Source organism: Talpa europaea, assembly GCF_964194135.1.
Source record: "Talpa europaea genome assembly, chromosome: 15".
NCBI lineage: Eukaryota > Metazoa > Chordata > Mammalia > Eulipotyphla > Talpidae > Talpa > Talpa europaea.
This window is the reverse complement of record NC_140083.1, coordinates 5,923,059-5,937,312: the sequence shown is the minus strand read 5'-3', so window position 1 is coordinate 5,937,312 and position 14,254 is coordinate 5,923,059. Positions and strand designations below refer to the sequence as shown.

At 60.6% G+C, this 14,254-nt stretch overlaps 1 protein-coding gene across 2 annotated transcripts; it reads right to left on the bottom strand.

The window, feature by feature from the left end:
- Positions 1-206: 206 nt before the first annotated feature.
- On the bottom strand, positions 207-13,832 carry MFNG (MFNG O-fucosylpeptide 3-beta-N-acetylglucosaminyltransferase; the record flags this gene model as incomplete). Of its 2 annotated transcripts, XM_084255885.1 has the most annotated exons (8): positions 207-273; positions 1,445-1,530; positions 2,193-2,358; positions 4,038-4,123; positions 7,024-7,177; positions 7,606-7,708; positions 8,095-8,143; positions 13,578-13,832. In XM_084255885.1, 8 exons carry the CDS (start codon positions 13,830-13,832, stop codon positions 207-209), a joined length of 966 nt encoding a protein of 321 aa, XP_084112011.1. The 2 variants fall into 2 exon arrangements, with proteins under 2 accessions (XP_084112011.1, XP_084112012.1); XM_084255886.1 differs by lacking the exon at positions 8,095-8,143 and having other exon boundaries at positions 13,571-13,832.
- Between the last annotated feature and the right edge of the window lie 422 nt (positions 13,833-14,254).

Here is a 14,254-nt window from a genome sequence, read left to right as displayed (position 1 = left end):
TCTTGGGTCTTCACCTAGTCTCGGGGCAGCCGGCCCACATCCCAGGGCGCAGGGATGCTTCTTTGCCAGCCTCTAATCCTGGGCTTGCCCATGCTCGGGGCCCTGCCGGGGACTGTCCACCACAGGCACTTGCCATGGGCCCTCAAGGCTGCCTAGGGAGGCGAGGGTGTATCCGAGGCCTCAGCCCAACCTCTGTCCACCAGGGTTCATCGGGCCACCAGCTGGGGGCACCAGGGAGTATCTGGGTAGAGGAGACAGTGGAGAGAGCGAAACCTGCGGGGAGACCAGAAATGGACAAGACGTCACCCCATTGCTCCGCTCACCCCCGCGGGCTCCTGAGTCAGGACAACGAAAATGTCTCCAGACAAATGTCCCTGTTGGGGGGTAAGGAGGGACAAAGTGGCCCCTGTGGGGGGGGAAGGAGGGACAAAGTGGCCCAGCAGAGAAGCACCGCTTCCGGAGGCGTCCAAGTCCAGGGAAGCCACGAGGGCGCCTCAGCTGAGGCCCACCGGAGCACATCTACCTGCGTCTCCGGCTGGCTCCAGCCCTACGAGGCAGGAATCTGGATTCCAGAATCTTCAGGCTCAGAAAGAATTTAGCATCCATCCTTAAATCTCTGGCTGAAAAGTCAGAGCGCGCCACACCCACTGATGGAGAGCTTCCCCCGCGAGAAGGCAGCTCCTCTCATCCTGGACATTTGCATTTTTATCCCAATATGGAGCCGAACTGTCATAATGTCCAAGTTGTTTAACACAGCCCTGGCCCCAGGCCTTCCGAGCAGGGGTGAGGCCTCCGCCCGCCCAGGACACCCGGCTTCAGTCCGGCCTCCCCAGGGTTACACACTTCAGAGAAACCCAAAGTCCAGACAGAGCCTACAAGGCCTGTGGTCCCCACGGCCTCCTCCACTGGTCCTGCCTCCGGTCACACCCGCTTCCTGACCCCCTCGGGCAGCGCTCGCCCTCCTGCCCAGAGGTCACCGCTCTGGATGGCCCTGCAGCAATTGGGGGCTGGGCTAGACAAGCTCCCTGTGGCCTGATTAGGGGCAGAGCCGGAAGGTTCCTGGGTAGCATCTCAGCCCCTGCTCCCACCCGCTGCCCATCCGAGAAACAGCCTAAAAAAGATGAAACACAAGTTCCCCGCCAGAGGCTCATCCCCTGGAGCAGCTCCTTAGCTTAGGGAAGACATTTCAGTCTTCCAAGGGCCCTGAAGAATCCAGGGGTCAGGACAGGGTAAGTTCTTCGGATCCACAATGCCCAGCCTCCCTGGGTCACAGATGGGCAGACCGAGGCCCAGAGAGGACAAGGCACTTGCTCAAGATCACCAGCAAGCCAGGGGCAGCGTGGGGCCTGAGACCCGCTGCCTTCACTCAGTCTGTGCTCTCAGCCTCTGGGCCACCCCTCCCCGCGCCCCCTCCTGGAGGTCTGGTTCCAGCCCCCAGACTCACCTGGAGGGGTCCTCCTCCGGGGAGAAGGGACCCTGGAGCTTGATGACATTGAGCTTCCCCTCAAAGCTGCCGTAGCTGAGCGTGACCTGAGCAGAGAGGAGAGTGACAGTCAGGGGGTGTCCCACCAGGGGCCCCATCAGCAATAAGGCATTTTGAGGGTGCAGAAGGTCTTCGGGCCTCTGTGTCTGGGCTTCCACCGTCAGCACAGGGAGCTCTGCTGACAGCCCACACCCCTGCCCGAGGGGCTTACAGCTGGCAGGCACTTTCCAGCCCCCACAGTCTTCGAAAGATCCTTCATCCACAGATCAGGAAACTGAGGCACCTTTCCAGTTAGTCAGATGCCTGGACAGAGGATTCCTGAGGCCCACGGAGGGCCTTGGCAAACCCCTCCCACACGGAGCCTCAGGCCACCCACGAGGAGTAGGGCTGAGACAGCAAAGCCCAGAGGCTCAACACTGCTCAGGGCCACCAGCCAGGGCTCAGCTCCCGCCCTGCCCGCCACTAGCTGTGTGTCATGGTCAGTTCCACTCCCTGAGCCTCAGTTTCCCCCTCTGTAGGATGGAATGATTAGGGCCGACCTCATGAATGTTGTGGGGAACCAGAGGACAAAGACCCCCAATGTGGTGCCGGGCACAGTGGGTACCCTAGTCTGACTGCCCCGGGTCTGCTCACCTGCTCCGAGTCTGCTCCCCCGCCCCGGGTCTGCTCCCCCGCCCCTGGTCTGCTCCCCTGCCCCGGGTCTGCTCACCTGCTCCGGGAGCTGCAGGGCCCCCAGCAGCTGCAGGGTCTCCAGGTGGGAGTGGAAGAGGGGGCTGGGCTGCAGGCGGCCGCCCAGCTTGCACTCCACGATGTAGCCCACCGTACAGTCGTCAGGCAGCCGGATGAGGGCAGAGGTGTCCACGAAGTGGGGGCCACTGAGAGGCAAAGTGGTGCTGTGGCCACGGGCCTGGCCCTCGACACCTGGAGCCCTCCCCACCTCCCAGACACCCTCCCAGACACTCCCAGCTCTGGGGTTGGCAGAGCTCTGCCCCCTGTGACCTCGGACGGGTCACAAACCTGGAGGGACCTCAGTTTCCTCTTCTGCGCAAGGGGGATAGTGATGGCCCTGCCTCATGGAGCTGTTGTGAGGACCGAGCGGAGGATAGAGAGGAAGCTTTTCTCAATGTGTCCTTTTCTTCCCGCCCTTTCTTTTCATACCCTCACCCACTCAGTCACTGTTCAGCTTGGGCAGCCACCGGGTGCCACCCCAGGCTAGGGGTGAGGACACAGAGCTAAAGAATGTTCTTGCCCTCAGCAGCAGCCCCCATTCTGGGGGGAGACAGACAGATGAGCAGGTCATTTCAGAGGACATCAGAGAGCAAGTGAGGACTGATAGTCACAGGCGGGCTTCCCAGAGGAGGTGACGGTTTTTGTTTTGCTTTGTTCAGTCGTGGCAGGGTCATCTTTAAAGAGTCTTAAAGGGTGAGCTCAGGTCAGGCAGGTATTGGGGGAGCAGTGTCCCAGAAAGGGTAGCTCCTTACTACACACACCCCAGTAATGCCCCTGGGGACCAGATTGGGCAGACCATCCCCCTGCACAGGATGCCCAGCCCAGGGCATGTGAATAGGCCCAGAAATCCAGTCTTCCCTCTCCTTCCCGGCCGTGTGCCCCAGGGCTACACCTGCCCAGAGGTCCCAGAGAGGCGAGCAGAAGCCCGGGGGGGGGGGGGCACACCTGGCACAGGATGAGCCCTGCCACACCTGCTGCCAATCTGCCCAGGATGGCATCTCCACTGCCACATGGGGCATGAATCCCCCGGGGGCACTTCCCCTGCCAGGCAGGGCAGACTGGTGTAGGAACAAAGCACACAGGCCTGGGACCTGGGGGACCCTGCACCTGTCAGATGCTTGACTTCAGTGCCCGTTTGCTCCACCATTAAAAGCAAGGCTAACACCCCCGCCCCCTGTCCTGAGACACTCGGTGAGGCACACGCCTGGCTCAGTCATCCCTCCGTGGAAGGTAGTGATGGGATCCTGCTGTTCTTAACAACAGCCTGTCCGGGCAGCCATCCAGAGGCCAGACCTCTGCCACTTCCACTCTAGAATACCAGCACCCATCCCCCATCCTGAGGGCTCGCATCCCCCTAAGACCCCCCTCTATCTGGGGCCTTCTGGGGCCATCCCAGCTCAAACACAACCTCTTCCAGGAAGCCTTGTCTCCTGTTCCCACGCAAAAGGCTCTTCTCCCTCCTCCAAGTGCCCCTGGACTTGACCTTCCCCTCCTCTGTGACACTGACTGGTCAGAAGAGGCCTGTAGGTGAGACCTCATCTCGCCTGGCCCCAACTGTACCAGAGGGACTTTGTGGGCTGGCCCTTACACCAGCCAGGCCACATGTCTCAGGTCCTCTGTACAGACGGGCACCGAGGCTCCAGGGATTGCACAATTCACCTGTGTGTGGCAGACAACAGGTGTATCCACTAACTGTAACTCCGACACGGCCTCAATAGTGGCAGCTCCTCCTGAGCTGGATCTCAAGCCCTCCCAGTTACAGAGGACCCACACACAACCACCTGCCACCCTCCCCAGCACCCCCCACCTGTGAGTCTCTGCTTACCTGGCCCACGGGGCCATCTTCAGAGCCAGTTTGCGGTTGATGCAGAAGCCGGCACCACCCGTGGCAAACCAGAACTGCACCAGCCTCTGAGGGAAGAAGGGAGAGGGCCAAGGTGCCCAGTGAGCCAGTCAGCCCAGCTGCAGCCAGCCTGGCTCCAAGGTTTTCATCTCTCTCGCTACAGTCTGACATTATTGTACCCATTTTGTAGATAAGGAAACCAAGGCCAAAGTCGTGCAGCTGATTAAGAATGATGGGGGTCACCCATTTGACCCCAAAGAGTGCTTGTGTCCTATCCCAGCACACCTTCCCCTTTCCTCAGGGAACCCCCTGCGCCCCTGGGCCACTGAAGTGGGCAGGTGCCGAGGAAGGATGGATCACAAGGCCACACCCTCTAACCCAGTGGTGGGCTCAGATGCAGGCACATGACTTGGAACAGCCGATCAGAGCCCTTCCTGAACCCCATACGCTGACATGAGGAAGCTCCTGTGGGGTGCGCGGGGCTATATTCCTGGTGCCACACTGAGTTACCTACACTGGTCTCCCCGCTGCCAACAACCAGGACTCCCAACTCCTAGGACTGGGAGAAAGCTGCAAAAAGAGAGAATGAGGCCTCTCCCGGAGTAAAGAAAGAAGGCCCGACAGGCCTAGGAGCCTCTGAGGTCAGCAAACTCTTTGACATCTCAGTCTTGGAACCCACAACAGCCCTTTGGGGTTAAACCACTTTCTGCCCCTGCCCAAGGCCTCCTCTCCTTCCCCTCTGTGAGGACTCATGAGTTAACCCACAAATTTCTGTTAAGTCTTTTTGGGAATCTCTGCACCCCTACAGCTCTACGATCTCCTGGTTGAGTAAGTTCCCAGCAGGCTCCATCCCGCAAGTATGCAGTTGGTGCTGTCCTGAGGCATGTGGATCAGGTTGAGTTACCCCCTGGGATGCAGGGGTGCGAACAGCCCTGGCCAGGGAGCGGGGAAGCTGGCTCTGGGGACCCCACCTTCTCCACCGTACAGCTGTGTCACTGTGAGAAAGTGACTGAGCCTGTGAGATTTGTCACCTGTGAGCGCAGCTCCAGTCCTGAGACCCGAGGCTGGCCCAGAGGTGCCCTCCCGAAGACCACTAAGCCTTACCTCTCAGAGAGGTCAGATGTTTAATGAAAGCGTCAGTGTCAGTTCCCTTGCCATATAAAAACAGTAGCTACACCCCAACCAGAGTCACCTGAGTGCTGACTCGGCTGAGCCCTGTGCCGGACCGTGCTGCAGATGGGGTGACTGAGGTGCAGAGAAGGGAGGTCACTTGCCAGAGATTCCAGAGCTGGGTCTGACCCCAAACTGGAGTTTGCCCCCTTTGCTCTCCCTCCCTGGGGAGCCCAAGTGTAGGGTAAAGAAAATGTCAGGCTTTTCTGCCCTTCTGCCATCAGGATAGATGATGGATCCTTGTCCTGAATGCAGGCCTGATGGCGGGCACCTGGAATAGGGTGTGGGCATAGGTAGATGGGATTCACCTGGGCTAAGACTGTGCTTTTAAGGGCGACGTCACGGGGACGCCAGTAGAAGCCAAGAAGCCGAGAAAGAAGTAGCAGAAGCCGAGAGAGAAACAGAGAATGCCGGAGAGCGCAGAGAGAGTGAAGACTTGCTGGGGGCTGGGAGGCCTGCCAGCCTCCCGGCCCCCCAGCACCCCTGCCTGCCGTGTACCTGGTAATCCCAATAAAAGACCTGCAAAAAAACCCTTGAGGACTCTGACTCCTCCTTTACCCGGTCTGCATGGGATCAGAAAACCTGCACTGTGCCCTGTTCCTGCCCCTACAGTGATGAACCCACAGGGACAAGGACGGCTGCTGCGGAGGTGCTGATGGGGGACACTGCCTGGTGTCCATGGCTGGCAGGGCTCCTTCCAGGCACGTGGAGAGTGGACCTGGCCTCGTTCAGTCCTCCTCTCACTCACAGCCACCCTGTGAGAAGAACTATCGTCACCCAGTTCACAGATGAGGAAACAGAGGCACAGGGGGGTTAAGTTACTTCCATCAAGTTTGCAAAGCCAGGAGGTGGCAGGGCCAGCGTGGGAACCCAGGGAATCCAAGCCCAGAATATTCTTAACCCTTAAGGCAAACTGCCTAAGCAGAGCTGAGTGGTTGAGGTAAGGGGTTCACCTGGGATCACTCACACGTGCACCCCCCCAGGGCCCAGGAGGATTTAATTAGGACTCACAGGCTGATTAGCTGCTGATAATTAAGGTTTTGTGTTCTGCTCTTGCTTTCCCTAATGAAGCAGATGGTGGAGGAGGGCAGGACAGAGCCCCCCTGCAGCCGGTACTGCTCCAGGCACTGCCTTAGAGGGGGACAGAGGGGGACCCCTGCCTGGCCTTTTCTCTGGAGCCAAGGGAGCCCTAGGGGCCTGGGCCACCCCAACACCAGCAGCCTGTGCATTCTAAGGACAGGCAACAGACTTAAAGTAAAAAAGTCTTTGTTGTTTATCTGAAAGGCAAATTTGACTGGTATCCTGGGTTTGGGTTTGTTTTCTAAATCTGGCCATCCTGAGCGTGTCCATCCAGGCCGGGAGCTGAAGCTGGTGCTAGGGACCCTATTGTGCCAGGTGTCAACTCTTCAGTCACTGGACAGTGAGATCTGGGGATTGCAGGGGGGGAGGCCTCAGGGAGGGGACCCTCAGGGCCCAAGCAGCGGGGATTCACTAGGCCAGCAGCACTCCGGCTTAACAACTATACAACTGCGTGTGGCAGCAGGTGGCCAGGAGCCCACCGATTCACTATGGGACCAGGACAAGCCCGTGCTCCCCAGTGACCCTATTCTGCCAGCGTCCACGCATTACTTGTACTATCTCAGAGTCCCCATGTCACAGAGACAGTAGGTGAAACCCCCAGCCCCAACATACCATAATGGCAAATCTGAAAGCAGCCCCCAACTCTCTAGTCCATGCCCCACCCCGGCCGGCTCTGGGAAGAAGGGACTGGACCTAGGAGGCAGGAGAGGGGGCCCACCGTGCGGTTGTGGGGCTGTGGCTCAGAGGCGCGGATAGGCCGGTTCAGGCTGGGCCGGCCCACGTAGACGTCGCGGGTGGCGGGGAAGGCTTTCAGCAGGGTCAGCAGCGCCCTCGGGTTCACATAGTTGTCGTCATCCACATGGCAGAACCACCTGTGGGGACAGAAGTGCAGGCGGTGAGTTTGGAGGGGGCTCTTAGGGCTGAGCCATCCCCACAGCTGCCTGTTGGTTGCCTCAACCAAGAGTTAAGGAGTGGGTATGGGGGTAGCTAACGTTTAAGCCTGCTGGGTACCAGGCAACGTCATGTGTAGGCTGGCAAAGAAGGTGTTCCTGCTGAACACCAAGGTTCAGAGAGGGTAAGACACTTGCCCGAGGTCACATAGCCAGTGACTGCCAGGATTTGAACCCAGACCTGCCAGTCCCACCACACACTGCTCTCCCGATGGCCGACAGAGTCAGACCCAGGAGCTCCTGCTCGATCATATTCACAGGACACGCTTCACTTTTTGGACACAATATCCCATGAAGGAACCGACCTGAGGCAAAGGTCACACCTGCCCCCAGAGACCCGGGCCACTCACCTCAGCCCGCTGGCCAAGAAGGCATCGAACTCAGCAGCCATCTTGCAGGACAAGGCTGGGTGGCTGTGCTCCGCGGAGCAGTTGGTGACCACAAGGTGGGACCCTGGAGAAGTGAGGACCAATCAGGGGAGCCTGCCCAGCTCCTGCCCACGCTCCCTGCGCCCTCTGAGGTGAAGAGCTGGATCTCAGAGAGCTGAAGCGGCCCACACACTCTCACTTTACACAGGGGACTCCAACCAGGGAAGGCTGGCACCCCAGGGCCGCAGCTGATGCACACAGCCAGCTGCAACCTGCTGTCTAGGGCCATAGCCACCACAGCTCTTCCTCATTTTACTACCTGTGGTCAGGAAAGAAGCCTGCTCCTCTCCTGGGCAGAGGGGGACCCCCACTTGCCAAGGGTGGACAGCTCTCTTTTCTGGGAACCTCCACCCCAAGGCTTTCCCCAGCAACAGCAGATGGATCCCCACCCCATGCAGGCCTGGCCCTTACCCAGTCTCTTCTGGAGGTCTTCATCCAGGCTGTCGGTGAAAATGAAGGTCTGGAAAGAAGGAGGAGGCATCAAGAGGCTGTCCTGAGGTCAGCCCAGAAGCCCACCACAGCCAAGCCCCAAGGGGTCACGGCCAGACCACCATCTCCTTCAGCAAAGGACACGCCCTCTCTCTGTGTAATACTCCTCAGGACAGCACAGCCATCTTAGTTAACTGGCTCCCATACCACACACACACAGACACACACACACACACATGCGCGCGCACACACACATCACAACCCACACTCTATACATACACACACACACCCCATTCCTACCTGGCCCTTCCACAATCACATACGCACATCCCTATGCCTTTTTTTTAATGCCTTTTTTTAAAAAAAAAGATTATGCATACAAGAGCTGGGGTACAGGCCAGAGATGCGGGGTGGTGAGAGGATTCACCAGAGACAGAGTGGGGAGCAGAACAGGCAGACTGACTGAAATACACTGCTGAGGGGAGCAGTGGGAGAGTCAGGAGAGGTCTGCTGCACCATGTGGGTTGCTCCCTGGCCGGCCGGGGATCGAACTTGTGCTGCAGAGGCTGCGGACAGCTTCATAGTGCGGTGCTTAACCCCTTGTACCAACAGGGAGACCCCCCCCATGCCTTTTGTCAGGAGACAGACTCTACATAAGAAGCCCCAGCACTTAAGGAGACAGTCACAATCTCACAGCCACAAACTCACTACACAGACAGGGTCCTTCTGTGTCCCAGAAATTTTTCATCGTGACCCCCAGCCAGCTCTCTTCAGAGAGGCACTCGCCAGGAGCCCCCCACACCTGCCTCCCAAGGACCTCGCTGAACCTTGGCCAGGTGTGGGGTCTGTCCCCTTCACAGATGGCAACACTGAGGCTCTGGGATGGCTCAGTGGGGATCCCGGCCCCCTGGCCTCACACCTCCCCCACCATTTCCTGCACATGTAGAAGCTATGAAACCCCCAAATATACCAAATAGACACTGACTGAGAGGCAGACACAGACCATCCTGAGGCAGCAAGTGGGCAAGATAGCCATGCGGCGGCGACAGGCTAACACGAGCCACACCCAGCGGGCTCACGGAGCCCTCCTGCCCGAGCAGCCCCGCGTGCCCAGCACATCCAGGCTCCTGGACACTTAGGCTGCATGCGCAGGGCCCGGGGTGGGGCTAAACTCCTGCTAAGTGACAACCAAGGAGAAAGGGAGCACCCCACCTGTTTAAAGCCCCTCAGCCCTCCCAGCCCCACTCACACCTGGGGCCTGGCCCTGCCTGCCTCCACATGCAGGTGCCCTCCCTCCCTGCTCCTGCACAGGCCTCTCTCTCCTTTCCAGAAATCAGGCCTTTGGATCTGGACAGTCCTGCCTTGAGCCTCAGTTTACACACTTTTTTTTTTTTTTAAGATTTTATTTATTTATTTATTTATACAAGCACTGGGTACAGTCAGAAGCGCGGGAGGGTGAGGGGATTCACCAGAGCCAGAGCGGGGAGCAGAGCAGGCAGAAGGACCGAAGGACACTGCTGAGGGGTCAGCGGGCGGCAGGAGAGGTCTGCGCGCCATGCGGGACCCTCCTCCTGTGGGGGGGAGCAGCCGGGGATCGAACCGGTGCTGCAGAGGCCGCGGACAGCCTCGCAACCCAGCGCTCAACCGCTGCGCCACCGGGGAGGCCCGCTTTACACACTTTTAAAGTGAGGAATGTGATGGCTGCAGGGGAAACAGGAGAAAATGTGCGAAAGAACGAGGAAGAGTTGGCAGTGAAGCCAGACTCAGCTTCTGTGTCCCCAGGAAAGCTGAGGCACGGGCAGCCAGACGCCAGCACTGGGCACAGGAAGGGAGCCGGCCTGTCTTCCTGAGGCCCAGGACCTGGATGACTGTACGCCCTTGCCTTGTTCCCTAGGATCTCTTTTCCTGTCAAGACCAGAATCAGATGATACCCAGACTCACCACACCCGCTAACACCTTCTTTGGCTCCCTACTGCCCTTGGGATAAAGACCAGCCTCCTAAGTGTGGCCAGGGAGGTGCCACCTGTCCCCTCCCCTGTGCTAGATCCAGCCTGATCTCATCACTTCCTGCCCCACCCCCAGGGCTCCTCTTAAAGGTCTTTCAGTTCCCCAAATATGCCATATATACACCCCACCAAGCCTTCGCCCCCCAGCTCCCAGCTGAATCATCATCTCCTCCAGGAAGTCTTCCCAGACACCCCTCCCAGCCTCCTGCTCTGCCTTATGGCGACAGCAACCTCTCAGCTATGAAATTCTAGCACCTGGTCTCTCCCCCAGACACTGACGTCCTGGAGCGGTGCAAGCCTCGCCTGATTTGTGTCCCTGCCCTGGTACCCTGCTCCCCTCAGGCAGGCCTGGGCAGCATCCACCTCAACCCCTCCACCTGGGGTCTACCTCCCACCGTCAGAATTAGCTACCTCGGGTCCTTGGGCTTCCATGGCCCACCCCAGCCCTACCCCTCTCCTCTCCACAGCCATCCAGCCTCTCGGCTTTCAAGCCTGAAGGGAGGTGAAGAGTCTCCGTTTGTACCCCCAGCCTAGCCTCTTCCTGAGCTCCTAGCCTCTTCTCTATGCCCAAGGCCACGGGCACCTAGCAGGCACCTCAGACTGAGAACCAGCTACCTCCCCCGGCCCCATCTCACTGGGCCCAACACCTTGGGGTCACTATGCCTCGTCTCTTTCTCTCACACCCCAGGTCTGCCAGGTCTACCCACCTGACCCTCAAGCCACCCGGGACGCAGCCAGCCCTCAGGAGCCCCCTTGCAGAGCCCATCCTTGTTCCCTCCCCTGCTTTGCAGCGGGCCACCTCTCACCTTCTCTCGCTCCCAGCCCCCCACCGAGCCGGCATGGGACACAGCCCCCGGGGGGCCAGTAAAGTAAGTCCAGCCTTTCTTGCCCTACTGCTTGGCAAACTTTGCCACAAGCAGCCACCAGATAGAGGAACTCTCTTGAGTTGGGAGCATGAGCCAAATGGGCCAGGGAATGTTTGTTGACGAATGAGTAAGACGACAGGAATCAGTCAAACAAGGTGTCCCCAGCAGGGCCAGGGGCTGAGGAGGGCACCTGAGGCTGGGGTTTCTGTCCCTGGGCATCCTGAGGTTGGCACAGGGCAGTGGGCAACTTCCTCTGAGGTGAGGGTTGTATTGAATTTGTTTAAAGAGGGGACAATGGTTAAAAACCTCACAGGAAGACAAAGGGACAGGCCGCCTGCTGGGGTCGGGGGCGGGGGCCAGGGCCATCTGCTGCAGAGGAGGGGCCACATGAGGCTGCTGCTCTCCCACCCTCTGCCTCCAGCCCCCACCACCCACCCACCCCACCCCCGCCCTCAAGGGAAGAGAAAGGCTCCCCCTGGAGCATAAAACAAGCCTTCCCCGGCCCGCCCCCTCCACCCAGGACAAAGGCCAGCACATGAGCCCAGCCTGTTGCCACAAAGGCCCACCTGCCACCCAGCCGCCCTTAACCAGCTGGGGCGGGCACCCGGCCCGGGAGTTAACAGGCTCCGGGGCAGAGCTGAGAGAGGCTCTGATCCTGTGCAGACGGGGAAACTGAGGGCTAAAAGGAGGGCCTTGGTCAAGACCACAGAGATGAGCCACAGGACAGACAGAAGGGGCCAGGATGTGGTGATGAGAGTGGGTCCCCCTGCCTGCCCCTCCCCCCTCAGACTGCCCCTCCAGCCTGAGCATCCTTCCTGCTTTCAGCTGCCCGAGAGGACAGAACCTCTAGATTCAGCTCTTGCAGGGAGGTTGGCGGCGGGTGGCGGGGGGCACTGAATGAATCCACCTCCCTCCGCACAACCAAGCGCGCTGTCCTCGCCTGTAATGTGAGAAGATCACTACCTGCCAGGGGGAGGCTGTGAGGGTCACAGAGCAGCTGGCAGCTACCCTCCTGACTGCCTGGCTGGTATCTGGGGTTGGACTTGGGGCACAGAGGGGGTGGCTGCTTGCCTGTCCCCAGCAGGCCTGGCTCTGCCAGTCCCAGCCACCAGGCCGGAGAGCCACGGCCCGCTCCTCTTGCTCAGGGACCTGGGTATCCCTGGGCTCTCGGGTCGTGGCAGAGAAGTACGGGCTGGACCCCCCAGACTCTGCCCCCTCCAGCCTTCAGAGTGACGCTGAGACACACTTCCTCCTCTCTGGCCTCACTTTCCTCATCCGGGGCAAGGCACCGGCACGGTGATCGAGACAGACAGGAAAGGGCCTCAGGCCACGTGAGGCCACGTTCCCGGGTACACACAGACACAGCGCCATAAACAGGAAGGTCTGCAGGGAGGCCCAGGCGCAGCAGCTTCCGAGGGCGGAACCAGAACGTCCCCAAGATGAGAACTCATGGGATGGGGGCCCCAAGAAAGAGCTTGGGGTGGTGGGAGCCTGGCACGGGAAGCGTTAATCCAGGTGCTAGAACGTCAGGTGCAGGAAATCAGACAGGAGTCCCAGGAACCCTAGTCTCTTCCAGGCATCACCTCCCCCCGCTTGATCTCTCAGGAGCCCCCAACCCCCTCCAAATGCTCAGTCACTTCCTCCCTCTGAGCCAGCAGCCAAAGTGGGGACAGCATGTGTGTGCGCGCATGTGTGTGTGTGTGTGTGTGTGTGTGTGTAAATTTGCCCCTCCACCTCCTCGGACATGGGCCCCAACATCCCAGATGGCTGACTTTGCCTGAGGGGGGCACTGGTGTGTGGGGGGCAGGGGGAGAGCTGGAAGGGACTCAGCTTGTGGGAGTTGGCTGCCGCCCTGGAAAGGCATAAGCCACAGTCCCGTCACCAACACGCCTCCGGCCACGGCGGTTCCAACACAGACACCGGCACACGCGCTCCCACTCACCGGCAGGCCCCTCCCCGGCCCCCGGCCCACCTCTCCCCAGCCACCATCGCACACGCACCCTCCCGCTGAAACGTTCCTCAGGAAACCCACTCAGGAGGTGAGGGCAGCAGCGGCCTGGGGGCAGGATTGTCAAGAATCTGAAAGGATGCCCCCCACCTCCTCCCCAAAAAGGGGCCACCAAGATGGCTCCTTCCTCAGCCCCCATTCTCCACCCTCACAGCCAGGGCAGAGGAAAGCACCCAGGCCTGGATTGGGGGCAGCCTGGCTTGGGCACCTGCCGGAGTCAGGACCTCCCAGGGGCTCCCACCCCTTCCCAACACCCACTTGGCAGAACCCCCTTGCCAGGCTGGGCCAGAGCAGCCAGGGAAGAGGGGCTTCTAGAAGGGGCCTAGGAGCCGGGGCAGTGGCCACCCTGGCCACTTGAAAAGATGGGACAGTCGGCCTGAGGGGCACCTGCTACCCAGGAGCACAGGGGGCACCAGGGAGACCCCCGGTCCTCAGGAGTGAGAGGAAGGAGGCATGGGAAGATGAGCCCAAACTGAGCAGGCAGGCAGCTTCTCCTCCAGGCTGCCAAGGGACCCTGGCCAGCAGGGGTGTCCACGAGCCCCTAGGGCCAGAGGCCACTTCCTGGGGCCCGCAGCGGCCTGTCACCTGTTCTCTGGTCCTGGAGACCCACGTGTCGAGCAGCAGCTCCAGGCGCGAGCGGTGGAAGGCGCGGGTAGTCTTGACAGCGATGAAGATGTGGTGCAGCTGCAGGTCGGGGGGCCGAGGGCTGGCCGGGCTCAGCGCAGGGGTCTCCTGCACATCCTGGGCGGCCGGGCTGGAGCGGTGCCTTAGGGAGAGCAGCCCCATGCACAGAAGGGTGATGAGGACTCCGGCCGCGCCCCGGAGGAGCCGGCACTGCATCAGCCCTGGAACCCCAGACGGCTCGGCCCCCAAATCCCTGCGGGCCCGGAGGGGAGGCAGGCTCAAGCGGCGGGCCCAGCTCAGGCAAAAGCCTAGCAGGCGTCCGGGGCCGGCAAGGAGGGCAGAGGCGGGAGCTGGCCCCCTGGACCCCGAGGCTGAGCCATGGCAGAGCCGTTGCGCCCTCCACCTGCTCGGCTGCTCCAGCCCCGCCGCGCCGGCTCCGAGCCCCGCCCCGGCCTCCGGCGTAACCCGAGGGGCGGGGCCGCCCCGGGGCGCCCCAGAAGCGGCTGAGAGCGCGGCGGCCGCTGAAGGGACAGCGCGGGGCCTCCCAGCTGCTGCGGGGGCTTGGGGGGCAACAGCAAAGCCTCCGTGCCCGGGGGGAGTGGGGGCCCCGCCAGCCTGCCTGGTCCCCAGAGACCGCC